The sequence below is a fragment of the Drosophila melanogaster genome, chromosome 3R (genome assembly GCF_000001215.4).
Source record: "Drosophila melanogaster chromosome 3R".
Taxonomy (NCBI): Eukaryota; Metazoa; Arthropoda; class Insecta; order Diptera; family Drosophilidae; genus Drosophila; species Drosophila melanogaster.
The window spans coordinates 7,462,939-7,479,159 of record NT_033777.3 but is presented as its reverse complement, the minus strand read 5'-3'; the positions used below and the strand labels follow the sequence as shown (position 1 = coordinate 7,479,159).

Sequence of the window (16,221 nt, the reverse complement as noted above, 5' to 3'; positions counted from 1 at the left end):
CGAAATAGAAGCAAAGTAAACACTGGCAGTGACTTCAAAGGGCGCAGACTCCTAGATACTTCTTGTTTAATTTTTAAGTGCAATTTTAAATAAGTTGCCAAATATTCAAAGAAAATCCAAAGATCCAAAGAAATATATTTAAAACCCATACCGGGACTTGTTTTGAACGTAGTTATTAAAGCCAAGCGCATTTAGAAAGAACTAAAGTACTAAAGATCGAAAATATCTGACCAGATTCAATATACCTTCGTCCGCCACGAGAAGCGGGTATGAAAAAAGGAAAACCAAAGTGGCGCACAAAATCGCGTGCCCCAAAAAATATTTATTGGCCTCGAGCGCAGCCTTGGCAGCATTGGAATAGAAATCGCTGTGCCCCAGCTGCAGATATGGCCACGGCTTTGGCCCTGACTGCTGCTGCTGCTGGCGCTCCTGAAGAAAAGCCGAAGGAAATGGCGGAAATACAAAGTTGAGGTATCAGACGAGGAAGTGCATATCGCGTCAGGGAAATGCGCGAACAACGGCAGGAGCCAGGACAGCTAGAAATCGTAAATAAAATGCAATACATTTGCAGGAGTGCAAACAAACCGAAGCTGAATCACTGACAGCCGCCACAGTGAAAATCGGCTAAAATACATGGCGAATTAGAAGCATTGAAAAATCGGGTGATGAGTGATGCTTTCATTTATTAAGAGGCAATATAGCGTAAAATTAAAGCTTAAGTTAGTGGTAAAATATGAAATAGATTTGGTACAAAAATGGTTAATATGCCAACCACTTTGGAGTGGGTTCACACCAATTCCCCTCGCGTTATTCCTTAGTGAATTTTCGCTGTAGTCATGTATAAAATACGCATCGCGACTGGCAAATAAAATTGCCGAGGAAAATCAAATGGCAGCCGACATTTGCCGTGTGGACAACCACCGCATGTGGGTTTGCCTGATATGCCATACCACAAACTGAAACAGAGTCGGCGAGATTGGGATTGGGTCGGGGTGCAACTTTATTTTCGGCTCTTGGGAAATTGGAAAATTGCAAATCACGTAGTGTAAAGAAATAGAAATTCGCGTTTTGTGCCCCTCCCTTTATTCGGAAGAATAAATCTCGGAGCCAAATAAAAAATGCATTTTTATTGCCCATCGCCTTTGTATGGCATTGAAAAGTTCCGATTGGCAAACTTAACATGGCAATGTTTACCACATCCGCAGATCCCGGCCGTTTGCTCATTTGGTAAGCAATAAAAAACTTGTTGCCAAGCAGAAAGTGTGTTTACCTTTTATCCTTTACCAGTTCCCGTCCACGCAAAATAACCTTTTTCATAGCCTCCACACTTTGTTTCCGCACAAGTCAGTCACTTTTCCTGCGCGGAGTAGGAGGGGCGAAAATTTAAATTTTCCAAGTCAAAATACTTTTGACACGGCCGCAACAAGCCCGGTGGCTCGCATTATTGCACGCCTTGCATGTGCCAACATTGGGCGCCCAAAAGTATGCACTGTTTGTTTAGGCGCCGTGGTAAACATCCTTCCCACCTTCGATACCCTTTCCGAAGGTAAGAGGACACCTGTTTCGCCTTGAGCTTCAACTTTTTGGCTTCCCTTTGGCCCGAGGCTTGCATTTGCAAGGCTTTGAGCTTAGATATTATATACTCTCTATTAATTTATACGTCGATCCAATTCATTCTGGTTCGAATAAAACTTCATTTTAGTTCAAAAGATGAAAGTGGTAATATTAGCGACTCCCAATAGATTTCTTTTAGCCTTAAACCGCACAATGTGTTGACAATAAATATTTTAGAGAGGAAATTTCAAATTCGTTCTCCATTTCTGCAATGGTTCATGGCTCTTTGCTATTCTTTATTGCTTTGAATAAAGTTGAGGACTATAAAAAAACTAGGTTTAGAATAGTCTGTTGTGGGCGTATCAGAGGTTGCCGGCACGACTTAGTTACTCAACCAAGAACAAGCAATAAAGGCCATTTTTGGGCAGGAGTAAAAAACTATCATAATACGTTGGCACTTTCATTTATAACCTTTTTAATTATATTTGAATTTCGAAAATCAGTGAATATAAAATAAATGTGCTCTTTTTTCAGCTCAGTAAACCTGCACAAATTTTCTGTTTGATTCTAATAATGAATACAATTGGAATTTTTGCCATTGTACACACTATATTGGCAATCAAATTAATTAATGTGTGAATGGAAAAGTCACCAACGCGTTTTGCACTATTTTATTAAATTAGCACCAGCTCAATGTGCAATGAAATTAATTATCTGCATTCGGTTTAATGCCGCGTGCCTAAGTAAAGTAAAATGCTGCTAGTTGATGGCGCTAAAAATACAAATAAACCAGCAAAATTGTGTCAGATTAGCTCTGGCTTTTGCAAAATGAAAACTGACACTTTGTCCGGCCTAATTCGTATTAGTGCATTTAACATTTAGAATCAAATTAGTGGCGAATTATTTGGTTCACTTTTGTTTGTTAAGTTTGACATATACCACCCTTTGATTTCCGAATCTCACGATGCTTGAACGTAAAAATATATAAACGAATGATGACAGATAGTTAATACAATTTAATATTGGTATCAACCGCAAACGAATCCTAAACAAATTATTCATTAATTAATCAGTGATTGCCTTACAATTAAAGACAGCAATAAATGTTGTATCATGATTTATTTTATTTCAGGGTCAAATTTAAGTTTACACCTACCCACATATTAACTAAATTTTATTTTAACACTTGTATTTACCGACTTAATGGAAGCTACATGTCTTATGACGAATGAATGCTGATAAATAGAAAGGTAAATTATGCAACGATTGCTGTAGGAAACTCCTTAATACATATCTCATATCGTGATATACCTGTACATATAAACACGATTTTCCCAGTAATAAGAACCAAAGCAATAGTCTGGCAGACCATTAGATGTTCTACGCCAAATTTCTCCAAGACTTTAAAACGCCTCGCAAAGTAATACTGCGCTTTCTATATACAGTAACTATCTAAAGATTTTCATAGTTAAGCTCGTTAGATCCAACTAAAGACATCAGAATAATTATAAAGTATTTGATCCAACCTTAAGTATGTATATCAGTAAATCTATTAATCCCAATTAAGAGGTATACTTTTAAAAAAGTATGGTACACCGCAGCTGCAACTTTGGACGCACGCTTGTCAGCTGTTTCCGTAGTGTAGCGGTTATCACGTGTGCTTCACACGCACAAGGTCCCCGGTTCGAACCCGGGCGGGAACAATTCCAGTTTTTTTTGTCAAATTTATGTTTGGCCCTTCATAACCAAGTTTGTTTTTTATTGTATTCCTATTGTCTTGGCGAAGCCTTGCCTTTTGAGTCGTCTCAGAGGTTTAGCGGGGATGAGACGTCTTGCAAGAAGACTGCTATGGCTCAATAATCTGTCACCAAAGACACTAGAATATTCTAGGGTCTTTGCTGTCACTATATCGACTTGTATTTCTCCCAATTTGTGTCTCAACTGTGTGAATATTGAGGTCTTTATGGAGTGTAGAGTTACGTACATGCGCGATTTTGCATCACCTGGATACGTTTATAATTCGATTTGGTCGCAATTCCCCAAATCATTTATGTTCCTACTTCACTTATTTTATTTTTATAGTGTTCGATGTACGGATTCTTCACTTAATAAATAATAATTTAAAAAAAAAATTCTATTCATATTATTTTAACTAATTTAAAAATTACATCTTTTTCTGAACACATATTACAAAGGGTACAAATCTATAAATGCATTTGATTTTCTTGTTTGTTTACCTACCGCTGTATGGCACACATATAAAAATATGTATCAGCAAACTCATGCTGTCATTCCACTTTGAAGAATCTTTCGTTTGCTCGAGCCCAGCCGAGGGCAATTCAGGAATATATACTTCCTATTGTTATTTTTTTACCATTCTGCATTTCTCAGTCATTATGAAACAATTTAAATTTCTTACATAGAAACTATACTTTTGATTTCACAGGCTTTTAAAGCAACGTTCATACACGGGTATGCATAAGCAATGGCAAAACCCACCCCGATTTGGTTTGCCATACAGCACGTTTGCCCGACTGCCAGCTTGTAATTCCCAAGTGCTTATTTGGTCAAATACTCGTATAAATACGATATCTGCTTCCCGTTACTTCGGAAGTGTATTCTGTGATTGTTCTGTACATTGATCGATATTCAGGTAACTGCATCTGCTTATCAGATCTGTTCAGAGCCGACCCTCCGTCACACCTTTGTGTTTCCCAGTAATTCTGCCTGGCGTTGCCGTGGCTCCTCGTTCGGATCGGCTTTCCGCTGCCTTCCACTGGATGACGACGGGTTATCCGGCGGTCGACGCACGGTCATGCACCCCCGATCCGTCGCCCCCACCACCCCGCGGATTCTGGTCTCGACCGGAAGCCGTATTGGGCGGGGACGGGCGGCGGTCCGGTGCTGAAGCCGGCGACAGTTGCCCGAGTCAGCCACTTTCAAAATTTGTTGGTTAAGTAACTTAGTAGCTTAGCTTCGGATTTTCGTAACAAATTTGCTGTTCAGAACACTTCCATGTACGCGGCATTGCCGAGCAATTTGCCCATTCTTTTGCTGCAGCGAACTACGTTCCAATATTTATTTATTATTTATTTTGTTATTAAAATGCATATTTATACAACTTATTATTTGAAAGTAACAATTTCTTTTTTTACAGTGAAACTAGAACTCTCAAAAATAGAACCCCAAATGCATTTTTGCTCGTAACAGGCAAACGGTATCTTGATACTAATATACGGGCATGTGTAGCATTACGGATTTCGAAGAGTATTTCTACTAGTTTTTAAGTTTTGAGATTTTTAATGCATATCGATTTCATGAATAAAGTTTCCTTCCAAAAACTAAATATGTATTTCTACTTATACTCAATAATCTCTTTTCCATGAGCATTGCAATATGACGACTATTACCAAGCAATTTAGAAGCATTGGCACATTTAGGCAGTATTCAGCTATTAGGTCCACCAAGCACGAAGTTATCGGTCCTCGCACTCGGAACTGATGTTTTATGTGGAGGTTTACTTAATTGTACGTTCAAAATTGCTTAAGCAACTAATTGTTATACCTTAACAAAGAAAAAATAAAAATTGGGGGTATTCCATTAGGTTGTAAGTCGGTTGTGAATTTTTGAATTTAAACCTTTAGATCAAATGTACTTGTCAGAAAAATTAAATTAGAACACAAATTTTTTTAAACTAAAAGTAATTTAAGTAATAAATGTTCAGGAATGCCCTTGCCAAGAGCTAGTATTTTCCAAATTACATGCAGTGCATTTAGTATATTTTTGACAGTCGACCTGTGAGTGTGTGTGCTACTACTACACGGTCACACTGTTTGTATGTTATAAACAAGCGTGGTTGCCGCACAAAATGGATTCTATTTTTCTGGTAGACACAACAGGACGCCAGGAATTCAATGGCGAGCAGCAGCAAAAGAAGATTGTGTACAACAAAGAGCTGCTCCTGACAGAAAGTGACGCGCACAGCGAGGAGGACGAGGAACAAAATGAGGGCGCAGTGGAGCTCTTTGGCCTAAAGTTGAACTCCAAGGAAGTGCTCGATGTCGTGAATTCCCTGCCTGACCGAAAGAAGCCGGTATCCAAGGTTGCCAAGCAGCTGGAGGACCTCTGCGAAAAGGTCGAGAGTGCAGTGGAGAACTCCAGCAAACCGAAAGTAGTGCCCCGGAAGCGGGTAACAGAACTGAACCACGATGCTCCGCATCTGGACCTGCGGCAGGAAAACCTGGAAAGTAATATGAAGAGGACGAAACAGGCCTTGAATCCAGGACTAGAACAGGCGCATGCACTGCCCACCGTGGGAAAGAGGCAGCAACCCATCATCAACAGAGTGAGTGTGAAGCGATTTGTTCGTACAAACAGCCCTTTTGCCCATGATGAAATATTCGACATCGGAGTTTGCGCATTGGCGACAAGACCTAAGGCTCAGACTCTAGCAAATCTAGTTTCATCCGTTGTAATCTTTGCTGCTGCACTCCAGAATTTGCAGTGGCCGTAAGGCCAGCGGGACACCAACAGCCAGGGATCAAGACTATTATCTGTCATTGAGTCCTAGACAGATAGTTTAGTCTCTGGTTTACAGAACACCCAAATGGAAATGAAACACGCGCTTTTGTCGACCCAGGAGCCAGTTAGGTCTAAGCTGTTTGTCATGGTGACGACGTCTTTAGTAATCTGAGCGCAACATATTGGAAATTTCAGACCCTACCTTGCTTTTATTTTTAATCGCCTTCCTTTTTTCAGGCTGAACGCTCAAAGACCAAGGGCAAGGGATGGTTTAATCTGCCCGCCACAGAGATCACCGACGAGATGCGAAACGAACTGAAAATAGTTCAGATGCGATCGGTTCTGAACCCTAAGCAATTCTACAAGAAGAACGACCTTAAGAGTCTGCCCAAATTTTTCCAAATCGGTACTGTGCTACCTTCGCATTTGGATCACTACCAAGAAAAGAAGTCCAAGAAGAAGCAGTCGCTGGTAAATGAGTTGTTAGAAGACGAGAGCTTCCAGAAGTTCAACAAGAGGAAGTTCAACGAGGTTATTAAGCGCACAGACAAATACGCCTATCGGAAAAACTTGAAGAAAATGAAAAAACTTAAGAAAAATAAATAAATATAAAATATTTTAAAACCTAACTTACTCGTCTCTATATTTTATTTGAACTTAAATAATGATGGGGTAAATAGTCAAGTCAGAAAGTAGTCACTCCAGAGATCGTGGAGTATCGCAAGATCCGTATGGTTAGTACCTTTCTGCGAAATAGAGGAGTTTATTTTATGTTCTCTTCCTTTGGCCAAATATTTAAAAATCATATTCCTCAGTAAGATTCTTTATATTGTGTGTATTAACAATATTTTTGACAAACTAAATTGATAACTTTATTCTAAATTGTTATAAGTGAACGAGGAAAGTTTCTTTTTAATTTTATAACCAATCTTTGAATCATGTCTTCCATCTAGTTTCCGTAGTGTAGCGGTTATCACGTGTGCTTCACACGCACAAGGTCCCCGGTTCGAACCCGGGCGGGAACAGAAAGATTTTTTATAACAATTTTTATATATATTTTTTAATGACTGTGTTTTAATTTCGTTTAACTTAAATTTATGATTTCAAAGTAGAAGAACAGATCGATAAATTTCATATAAAGCTGGTCAAGAAGTAAATGTTGAAAAGTGGTGAATTAAGGTATACTTTCAGGCATCATCTCTTAATAACCCAAAATCGGCGCACCGGCATCCCTTGGTGAAAATGCACCCATTACAACGTACAAAAACCAACTTTTTAAAATTTTATTTGCCAAATCCACTAAAAGACAGGGTTTTATTGGAAGCCCCCGTACCACAGCCGAACGCAGCAAGGTACCTTGGAGTGCTTCTGGATCGCAGACTCACATTTCCCAAGCATGTGACTGACATCAGAACACGCCTACGTGCTAAGTTGGCGAAGCACTACTGGCTACTTTGTTCGCGCAGTAAATTGTCGCTATCCAACAAGCTGACAATTTACAAACAGATATTAGCACCAAACTGGAAGTATGGATGCCAAATCTCGGGCTTGGCATGCGACAGCCAAATAAAAAGGATCCAGGCTATTCAAAATAAGGTAGCAAGACTCATCACCGGCTGCGAGTGGTTTGTGCGAAACACCACCCTGCACAGAGACCTGAAACTCGCAACGGTATTTGACGAGATAAACCAGCACTCGAGCAGGTACCATGACAGGCTGGAGCGCCACAGAAATCGGCTGGCCAGCGCTCTTAACAGATCTCGCCCACCAAGGAGGCTCAACAGAAGGCAACCGAGGGATCTCATTACCCGATCTCCTTTGACAAGGGTCAGCAGAGGCTGACGCTTATCAAAAAACCTATTTGTTATATGTGTTTGTTATGTACTGTATTATTATTGTAAACTAGAAAAAGCTAACTGTAGTTAGCCGGCGCGCCCAAATGGGCAGAAATAATAGAAAAGAAGGACCCAAAGGGGCTCCAAGATTTCCCCGTATGCCTTAAAAAATAAATTTAATTATAAAAAAAAAAAAAAAAACAGCCCCCCTTCACGAAACTTGTAATGCCTCGTGGTGCACCAGAAACAACATTAATTTACATTTATTTACTGTATCAGCTGGCTGCTATTGGACGGCAACTTTGGCGCACTTTGCATTTTTATTGCACAACATCCGGTTGCAAGGACTTTTTGCAGCATTCAACTGTGAGAGATTCCGGCGGACGGGACGGCAACCCCAAGTCGGCCCCAAAGGGCCATTACCACAGTGTCGGCGAAGCTGCAATTACAAACAGTTGTTCAACTGCTTGACTTAAAATGCAGCGGGCCAGTGGCTTGAATCGGGAATGTCCCGAACCCCAGTTGGAGTATCTGTATCTGATGCCGTCGTTTGTGGTTTACGGATTAAAGCGTGTACATCCGTGGCAGCGCGGAAGGGCCGGATGACGAGCCGCGCATGCGTCCACCAAATCCCGGAGAGACCCGCACCCTGAAAGTCATAACCCGTTAACCGTTACCAGTATCCCGTAGCCTGTAACCCGAAACCCGTAATCCGCCATCCGGACGGAGGTTCTCGAGCGGGATCACGGGCCACGGGGTCGGCGGTGGTCAATGGCGTCCGGTGTCATTGCGTTTCCGTTTGAGTTGGCAATTTATACAATTTTTGCTGGCGCTGCTTGTGAAATGGAAAATGGAAAATGGAAAACTTTGCCACCGCCACCGCCGCACATTTACTTACTATGCGGCTCGAGGCTCGCACTTTTGTCCGGCCTCCTTGTTTGGCAACGTTAAATTGATTTATAATTTCAGCCCGTCCCGGAGTCGCGTTTTAACTTTTCCTGCTGCGCCCAGTTCCCGTTCATTTGGCATTTTTTAATTCGCATTTTTAACACAGCGACCACCGTCCGAGTTTTCCCCTCGGAAAAGCATTCTTTATAGCGCAAATGTATGCATTTTCCACGGCCTTTCATGTTTGTATGAATTTTAACGCCAAATTGGTAACTTGCATGCATTTTCCCTTGTGAACGTACACACATATGAAAAGTTTGCTTTTATTTGTGAGCACGCGGCACAGCCTTTAATTAAAAGTCAAAGTTCAGCAATTGATATCGAAATCAATTTATGAGCGGCCTGCCTTATTTATCCTTTTGCTCTTGACGGAGTTTCGGCCGCAAGTCGGCCAATCTGTATTTATGGGTCAGCAAACATAACGGTTGGACAAATGTATAAAATGCTCTTTATGAAGCACAAGAAAATTACGAATCGCTCGGTCTTTTCAGCGTCCAAATCAAAGCGACTTTTGTGCCAACGTTAATCACATTAATGATGCCGAAGTACGCACACTGGGTGGCCATCTAAAGAATTCTCAGATGCACAGAGGAAGAATATAATTCACTTAACTTAAAATTAAAATTTGATTATATAAAGTACTTATGTAGGTTCTCCGGATGAATGATATTTGAAGTATTTATTTAAAATTGAAAAAGTTGTGTATGGTATTTATGGTTTTGCAATTTTGTGACAGTGTAGCAGTGACGCATGTCATCGGCGAATCAAAGAGAAGCGCGGGCATAATGTACTGAAACCAGGTCGTTTGGAGGGAAACTCACAAATAACCAAAATAATGCAGGCCGCACAGCGCGGCGATGATCAAGAGTAGCGGAAAAGCGGAGTAAATGACAATAATGACACAATAAAAGGACTGTTGAAATGCCCGGCCAACTGATGGCAACTAGCAGACAAAAGCTGCCATTGCTATTGCCAATGCCATTGCCATTGCCACCGAGCCGAGCAGCATGACAATAAAATGAACGTTAATAACGATAAGATAAGAGCAGCTCAGACGCACATTTGCGGTCCGGGTTCGGATTCGGGTACGGGTATGGGTATGGGGATGCGGGTGCGGGTGCGGGTGCGGATGGGGGCAAATGTTAAAACAATAACCAGCTAAATGTTGTCGACGGGGTGGGGGAGCGTGACCAAGACTCGGAATTTGTCCGCAACTAAGCTGCGAAGATGAAGTCTTCCCTCCGAAACGAGTGTCAACAGCATTGCGCTGCTCCTCCGCTGCTACTAAAAGATTTTCTGAAACAGCACATTAAATTCGGTTTAGTCGGGGTGAAATGTATCTGTTTGAATTGTGACTGTCATGTCGCGCCATGTTCGGGGGATTTAATAAATTAATGATAATAACTCTAATAACGACTTGATAAAGATGATGGAGAAACGCCGCATTAGTTGTTGCCACGCGGATAAAAATTCGTTAAAGTGTTAGCCATAAAGCCGGGATTTGATAAATTAATGATTATATGATACCAAAACATACTTCTTCTACACTTTTTGTACATTTTCATTTATAATTTTTAAAGTAGAGCCAACATTTTAGCAGCGCTCGTTAACTGAGCAGTAAATGTCAGGTACAAGTTATCATAAACAAATGCACAAACGAACTCTTTAAACTTTCCGACTAACCAAGGATATCCCTAAATACCATTTGACAAATCGAAAAGTTTTCTTTTTGGCCAAACTCTTACACGGCAAACCGTAAGAACGCTCCAATGATTCCAATTCGGTTGTTGGCCCGAAACTTTGTCGGGCTTAAAGTTTATGACGCAGGTGTTTGCTTTGGATTAGAGCAGCCGGCATAAGCGGGCTACAAAAAAGATGTGGGATTACCTGGCGTATGAGCAACTTCTCTGGCCCTGAAGTGTGAGTGCTATAACAACATTCCGGTGACCGAGGAAACCTCAGGATTCATTTTCCAGCTTTTCAGCACAGCTGACCACAACAAACAGCCTACAATCTCCCACACGGACAGACAGATGAGTGGTGGTATGGTGTGGCTGGTGCGTGTGTGTTTGTGGATCATCTGAACCCACCCACACTTGCACACTTAAAACGCTGACAAAACGATGGCACAAACATGAAAATTGTTTTTAAATTGACGATGAAAGGCAAATCCATGTGTGAACAACTCAATGGAGCACACACACACCCACACACAATAAAGGCCTGATTTCTGGTCTTTTTTCCATATTAAGCTGCTCATTCTTCTTGCGGATTAAATCTTCCGTATGATAATTCTGTAATTTTTATACACCTGCCATAGTGTTTGATCTGCATTGAGAATTAAAAAAGGCAAATAAATGTTTTAAGCAATTTAAATTATTATTAAATCTCATTCCTCACACTCTCACTTGCTGAGTAACGTGTATCTGATAGTCGAGGATATCTTTTCCATTAATTTTTCACACATCATTTGTTCATTCCGGCGGCGACTTAAGCCATTTTGCGGTCGCCATTCGCATTTTTGCCATTATTAAATTATTCGAGTTTGTTTTTATTTTAAGAAGCGCCCGTTATATATTATTTACGAGCTTCGGCGGCGAACGTATTATTTTTCATTCGTTGTTTTCGTAGATTTATTTATGACTTTGCGGGCTCGTGTTAATATTTCTACGAAATAATGTAATTAATATACGATAGGCAACGTTATTGGGGCCGTATTAATTATATCGGATTAAAAATACATTAAAAAGCATAACAAATGCGTGGGAAATAAAAATATCAGCAAGGTGCATAACCCAATAATGTGCATATACAAAGTGTAAGAAGCGCAAAAAGCGACAAATTTTATCTCTTTATCCTTCGATTCGATTTCAACGCAAACCATTGCCGGCTTAATCTGCCTTATTAATAACAGTTTATGCAAATTTAAATATACGTTTACCCTTAAATCAATAACAGGTCGGACTCTTTTAAGTATTAAAAAATAAAAACGTCGCATTTGCTGTGCTTAATTAACGGCGACAGACGAATGGCCAGTCGCGCTATCCATTACAATTAATTGTTTGCATAAAGTGGTTAAGAGTGGTTAAGTAATATCGGATAATACGCTCTGATTAAATGGACCTTCATCTAATTAAACCGAGGATGTCGTTAAACAAATTTTATGCGAACCCTTGCGATTCAGAGCGTTTAATGAGGTTCCCTTGACTCGGACTTTTCGGAGAAAGCAAATGCATTAACATTTCTCAAACTTTTCATTCTCAATGCGCTCGCTGTAGTTTTTGCAATTTTTCAACTGATTGCAGAAATGCGAAAGAAATGAATGCATAAAAATGCTCTTATTGACAGTTTCTGCAAGAGTTTGCCGCTCGGTTGTTGCAGCTACTCGAGCCATGAATACCAAAAGCGAAGTGTCTGCATTTGACAGACGAAAACAATGGTTCGACGGGGAAGGACGTTGGAATGCAATTGGCAGTCGGCAGCAGGGAGTCAAAGGCGAAAAATATCCTTTTAATTCCATTGAGTGCGGCAGGATGCGAAAGTGCGGGGGCGACCATTCTGGGCGTGGCTCATAATCGATTCCATTATTTTTGCAAGCGTAGTCAAACTTTTTAATTACACTTTGTTACTGCATTTGCAACTTTCCGAAAGGTGTTATTTCTTCTCCCCAAAACACACACCCGCACCCACAATGGGCAAACACTCTTGGGCAATTTGGAAAAAAAAAGGATTCACTAAAATGCTTCCTTTCTCCTCATTCTAATCGAATGGTTATAATACACCTCTTTGTTTTGCCTATTTCCATATTAATTATAATAACGATATTTGTACTATATACCTTCTAATACTGCTTTGTGTCAACAGCAAGCAAAGTGAAATCAAATACTTTATGTAAACGTACTCATTTTAAACATAAGATACTCTTCCCCACTGTGCAGCTTTGGGATTCGTTGGCAAAGTCTATAATAACAAAATTAAATTTATGCATCCATCGTTGCGATTTCCCCCCATTTCCCACCATTTCCCACCCTTTCCCTGGCTCCTAAGCACATGACACAAGTTTGTGCAACACTTAAACTTTAATTGTGCAAAGTTTTTGACCATGTCGTGTGAATTTCCTGTGCATTGTGTGCGTATCTTTGTGGGTATGTGTTGATAGATGGCGTAGAGAATTTCGCAAATGGGGTCAGTCCACGTCTGGGATACCAAATGCATAAAGGATTAGACACACACACACGCACCACCTCACACATTCACAAGCTCAACCGAAGCAGATTGCAAGACTCTGAAAAATGACTGGCACTCGAATACAGATGAAAAAAAAAACAATCCCAGCCTATTTTCTTAAATTAATACAAACAAAAAGTTTGGTAAATAATTAATGTAGGTTGTAGCCAGATTGCTGGGCTTTATTAAACTTGCTTAAGAAGTATTATTATAGAACTGCTGATTTTTCCCAGTGCAGTTAGTGTTTGTGTGTGTGTAAGCCTCTTGATGTCTGTTTGCCAAATGGTTTAGCACACTCATTGGGTGCCGACCACAAATTCAATTTGGCTGATAAGATAGAGCCAGGGCACACAGAAATGAATCGAAACAAAAGTCTGCCCACAAAGGAAAGCAAAATAAAAAGGAGTGTGTGCCATATGCGTAAGAAATTGGCAAAGGTCAATTACCATAATATAACCAAAAGATATATAGTTGGAATTCTATATCTATATATTTAGAGGGTACGCTCGAAAGTGGCCGACACACGAATATCCCAAAACTAAATAATGAGATGCAAATATTTTAATGGCACATCCACAGGAACACACAGACACGAACATCCTTTGGTCGTAACTTCATTTATTTTGAAAAGCTTGCCTTTGGGCAATTTGACTGCCTGTGGGGTGCGTTGCTCTCCTGGCAACCGGAAAACTCAGAACGGAGAACGGACATCGGACTGGGGACAGGGGAGCTGTTGTCGTTGGCCCCCAAGTGAGAAATATTGTTTTAGTTTATCATGACAGCACTCTTACAAGTTTAAACTGCTCATACATTAATTAAAAACTTAATAAAACACACACAGCACAAAAAAGGGAACCTGAGCGAGAACTAAAACTAAAACTAAAACAGATGTAGGTATGCTATGTAGATGAATGTTCAACATGTGTACCACTATTAATTGCTTTCCCGTTTCTCCTGCTCTTATTTTCAGCTTAAAGTGAATCCCCCTGGTTTTAGCCGTGTTTAAAGGGAGCGCATAGCAAATTGCTGCACCCTTTCGAGGACCTTCCTAATTGCACAGCAATGTTGTTGACACATTTGACCAGCCAGTAAACAAGGAGAATGTCAGCACGGACTGCGCTTCAGAGTGCTGACCCAGCTGCAAAAGAATACCAAACGAAATTTGCTCACAGTCCGCTTTCTTTTTTTTTTTGTCGAGCAGTGTGACACGGTGAAACTCGAAGGGGCAGGGGATTTGCGTAGAATGTCGAACTGTTTCCAGCTTTGAGGGGTTTTTAATTCATACAGCAGCCAACCAAAATACGCTCACAATTTGACAACAAAGGCAGTTAAGCCAATTTTCCACTTCAATTAAAACGTTTATTTTTAGGGTCTTTTTCAAAAGCATTTTTTATTTGGCATGTACAGAAAACTTTATCAAAGTTCAGTTAGCGATTCATCTATCACGGAAAGCAGAGGGCAGTCCAATTTGTTTATTCTTGCACACTTGATAAGATGCCTTCAAGCCAGATTTTCCCATGTGGCTCATACACGAATTTACACCCACATACGGACTGATTGCAAGACGCACCATCATTTTGCAGTATAGAAGCTCAATTCGGCCATGTACAATTCTAGCCATTCCCTATGTTTCTTAGCCGTTTTGTTTTCCGTTTTTTCTCATTTGCTGTCTAGTTATATTATTTTTGATGAATTACTCTGCCTGTGCCAGCACTTTGCATAGAAATCGTTGAAAAGGGTTTTCCACTTTCCGCCCTTCGTCTTGATTTATTACTCCGCTAAGGAGTGGAATGAGTGCAGAACCGGAGTCCTTACATGCGTGAGCGCTTTCAAGATATTGTTTTTAAATTCATGCATAATACGACATCTGTGAGTTATGAGCCTGTGTGTGCCGCCCCGAACCCAAGGGTCAACGAACTCTCAAATCGGAAGTGGAATCCCAACCAGGCCCAAAGATCGCGATAACTTCTTTGACAAATTTTCTAATTTGTCATCTTGTCATATCTGATCAGATCTCTGAGCTGCTGCATTTGACATTCAGATTTGGAAGCAGCCTGGTAACTGCAGTTTTCCGTACAAAATTGTAAGCTTCCTGCTCTGGTCTTCCACTTGTTGGTATTGGTGGCTGTCAAGTGCTCTACTTCCGCTTACACACACTTGCACGATAACACAGTGGCTGTCAAAAAAATAGAGCTGGAGTTAACTTTCTTAAAGCGCAAAAGCATTAGAAAGTAATGGTTTGCTTAAACTAAAACTAAATCAATTAATTTAATTAGTATTAGTATTTATGTTTTTGGTTGATTGTTTGATAATTATAAGATTTCAGTATTTAATATACACACATAGGTTAAAACTTACTAAATAAATTATCCGTTTTTGTATTGACATTGACATGATTTCTATTGAATAATGTAGCAATCTTACTCTTTTTACAATTTTATACTGTTGTGCATAACTGTTGTCTATATACATGGTCCAAACCTGTCTGTCTTTGGCTCACAGTTGGCTACATTTTTATTTCAAATTGGTCATTTCCGATCATTTCTGCAATTTTCATTTGTCGCCCGACTGGTCGAAGGAGTGTTAGCTTGCTAGGAGTCCTGTGGCCGCCAGGACATGTGTGCTCCATCATGCAGTCTGACTTGGAAACTTGTTTCCGTTTGACATTTTCTGAATATTTTTCATATTTATATGCATGCAAGCGAGAGAGATAGCGAGCGCCACTCCCGGAGTTTTCCTTCTAAACAAAAGCCATTTTCCGGCACTTGAATTTCGCCCGGCTCTCCTTTTAACGAGCTGCCATTTGCCTCCCTTTTTCCCGCCATATCTCTTCGTATATATCCATATCCGTGGCACATATGCAAGTTTATATGCCACTTACACACACACACTGGTGCTGTTTAATTTGCATTTTTATCGATTCGGAAAGGAGCTTAGCTTTGTCTTCGCCATATTCACTTGATTCACATAAAATACCCATAAAAATGTCAACGCATAAGCAGCCAACTCAAACCCGAAAACCAAAACAGCTCGGATCTTCGCACTAAGCCTCACTTTTAAAGTGTAACATTCTTTTAGGGCGGCCTCCGCACTTTGGAGCTGGGGGTTTTAAAACACAATCAATTTTATTAGCCGA

At 40.4% G+C, this 16,221-nt stretch overlaps 1 protein-coding gene, 1 long non-coding RNA gene and 4 other non-coding genes across 6 annotated transcripts, besides 3 other annotated features; all 6 read left to right on the top strand.

The window, feature by feature from the left end:
- The first annotated feature begins 3,184 nt into the window (after positions 1–3,184).
- tRNA:Val-CAC-2-4 (transfer RNA:Valine-CAC 2-4) lies at positions 3,185–3,257 on the top strand. The gene has a single exon. It is a non-coding gene; the product is annotated as a tRNA-Val (tRNA).
- A 64-nt stretch (positions 3,258–3,321) lies between these two features.
- Positions 3,322–3,600: a mobile genetic element.
- Positions 3,601–4,163: 563 nt separating this feature from the next.
- snRNA:7SKa (small nuclear RNA 7SK a) lies at positions 4,164–4,607 on the top strand. The gene has a single exon (NR_002493.3). It is a non-coding gene; the product is annotated as a small nuclear RNA 7SK a (small nuclear RNA).
- Positions 4,608–5,378: 771 nt separating this feature from the next.
- On the top strand, positions 5,379–6,702 carry CG1142 (uncharacterized protein). The gene is made up of 2 exons (NM_176415.3): positions 5,379–5,899; positions 6,313–6,702. Exons 1-2 carry the CDS (start codon positions 5,423–5,425, stop codon positions 6,679–6,681), a joined length of 846 nt encoding a protein of 281 aa, NP_788592.1. The 5' UTR covers positions 5,379–5,422; the 3' UTR covers positions 6,682–6,702.
- Positions 5,938–6,253, top strand: scaRNA:MeU5-C46 (small Cajal body-specific RNA : MeU5-C46). Its single transcript, NR_001999.1, has one exon. It is a non-coding gene; the product is annotated as a small cajal body-specific RNA : MeU5-C46 (small nucleolar RNA).
- Positions 6,703–7,027: 325 nt separating the features above from the next.
- On the top strand, positions 7,028–7,100 carry tRNA:Val-CAC-2-3 (transfer RNA:Valine-CAC 2-3). Its single transcript has one exon. It is a non-coding gene; the product is annotated as a tRNA-Val (tRNA).
- A 294-nt stretch (positions 7,101–7,394) lies between these two features.
- Positions 7,395–8,103: a mobile genetic element.
- Positions 8,104–10,497: 2,394 nt separating this feature from the next.
- Positions 10,498–11,220, top strand: lncRNA:CR44934 (long non-coding RNA:CR44934). Its single transcript, NR_125100.1, has one exon. It is a non-coding gene; the product is annotated as a long non-coding RNA:CR44934 (long non-coding RNA).
- Positions 11,221–11,254: 34 nt separating this feature from the next.
- Positions 11,255–11,296: a mobile genetic element.
- The last annotated feature ends 4,925 nt before the right edge of the window (positions 11,297–16,221 follow it).

Excerpts from the sequence above, each read along its gene's own strand:
- CG1142 (NM_176415.3), top strand. The coding sequence starts at position 5,423 with ATGGATTCTATTTTTCTGGTAGACACAACAGGACGCCAGGAATTCAAT. Across the intron at positions 5,900-6,312 it reads AGCAACCCATCATCAACAGA|GCTGAACGCTCAAAGACCAA; the intron begins GTGAGTGTGAAG and ends TCCTTTTTTCAG.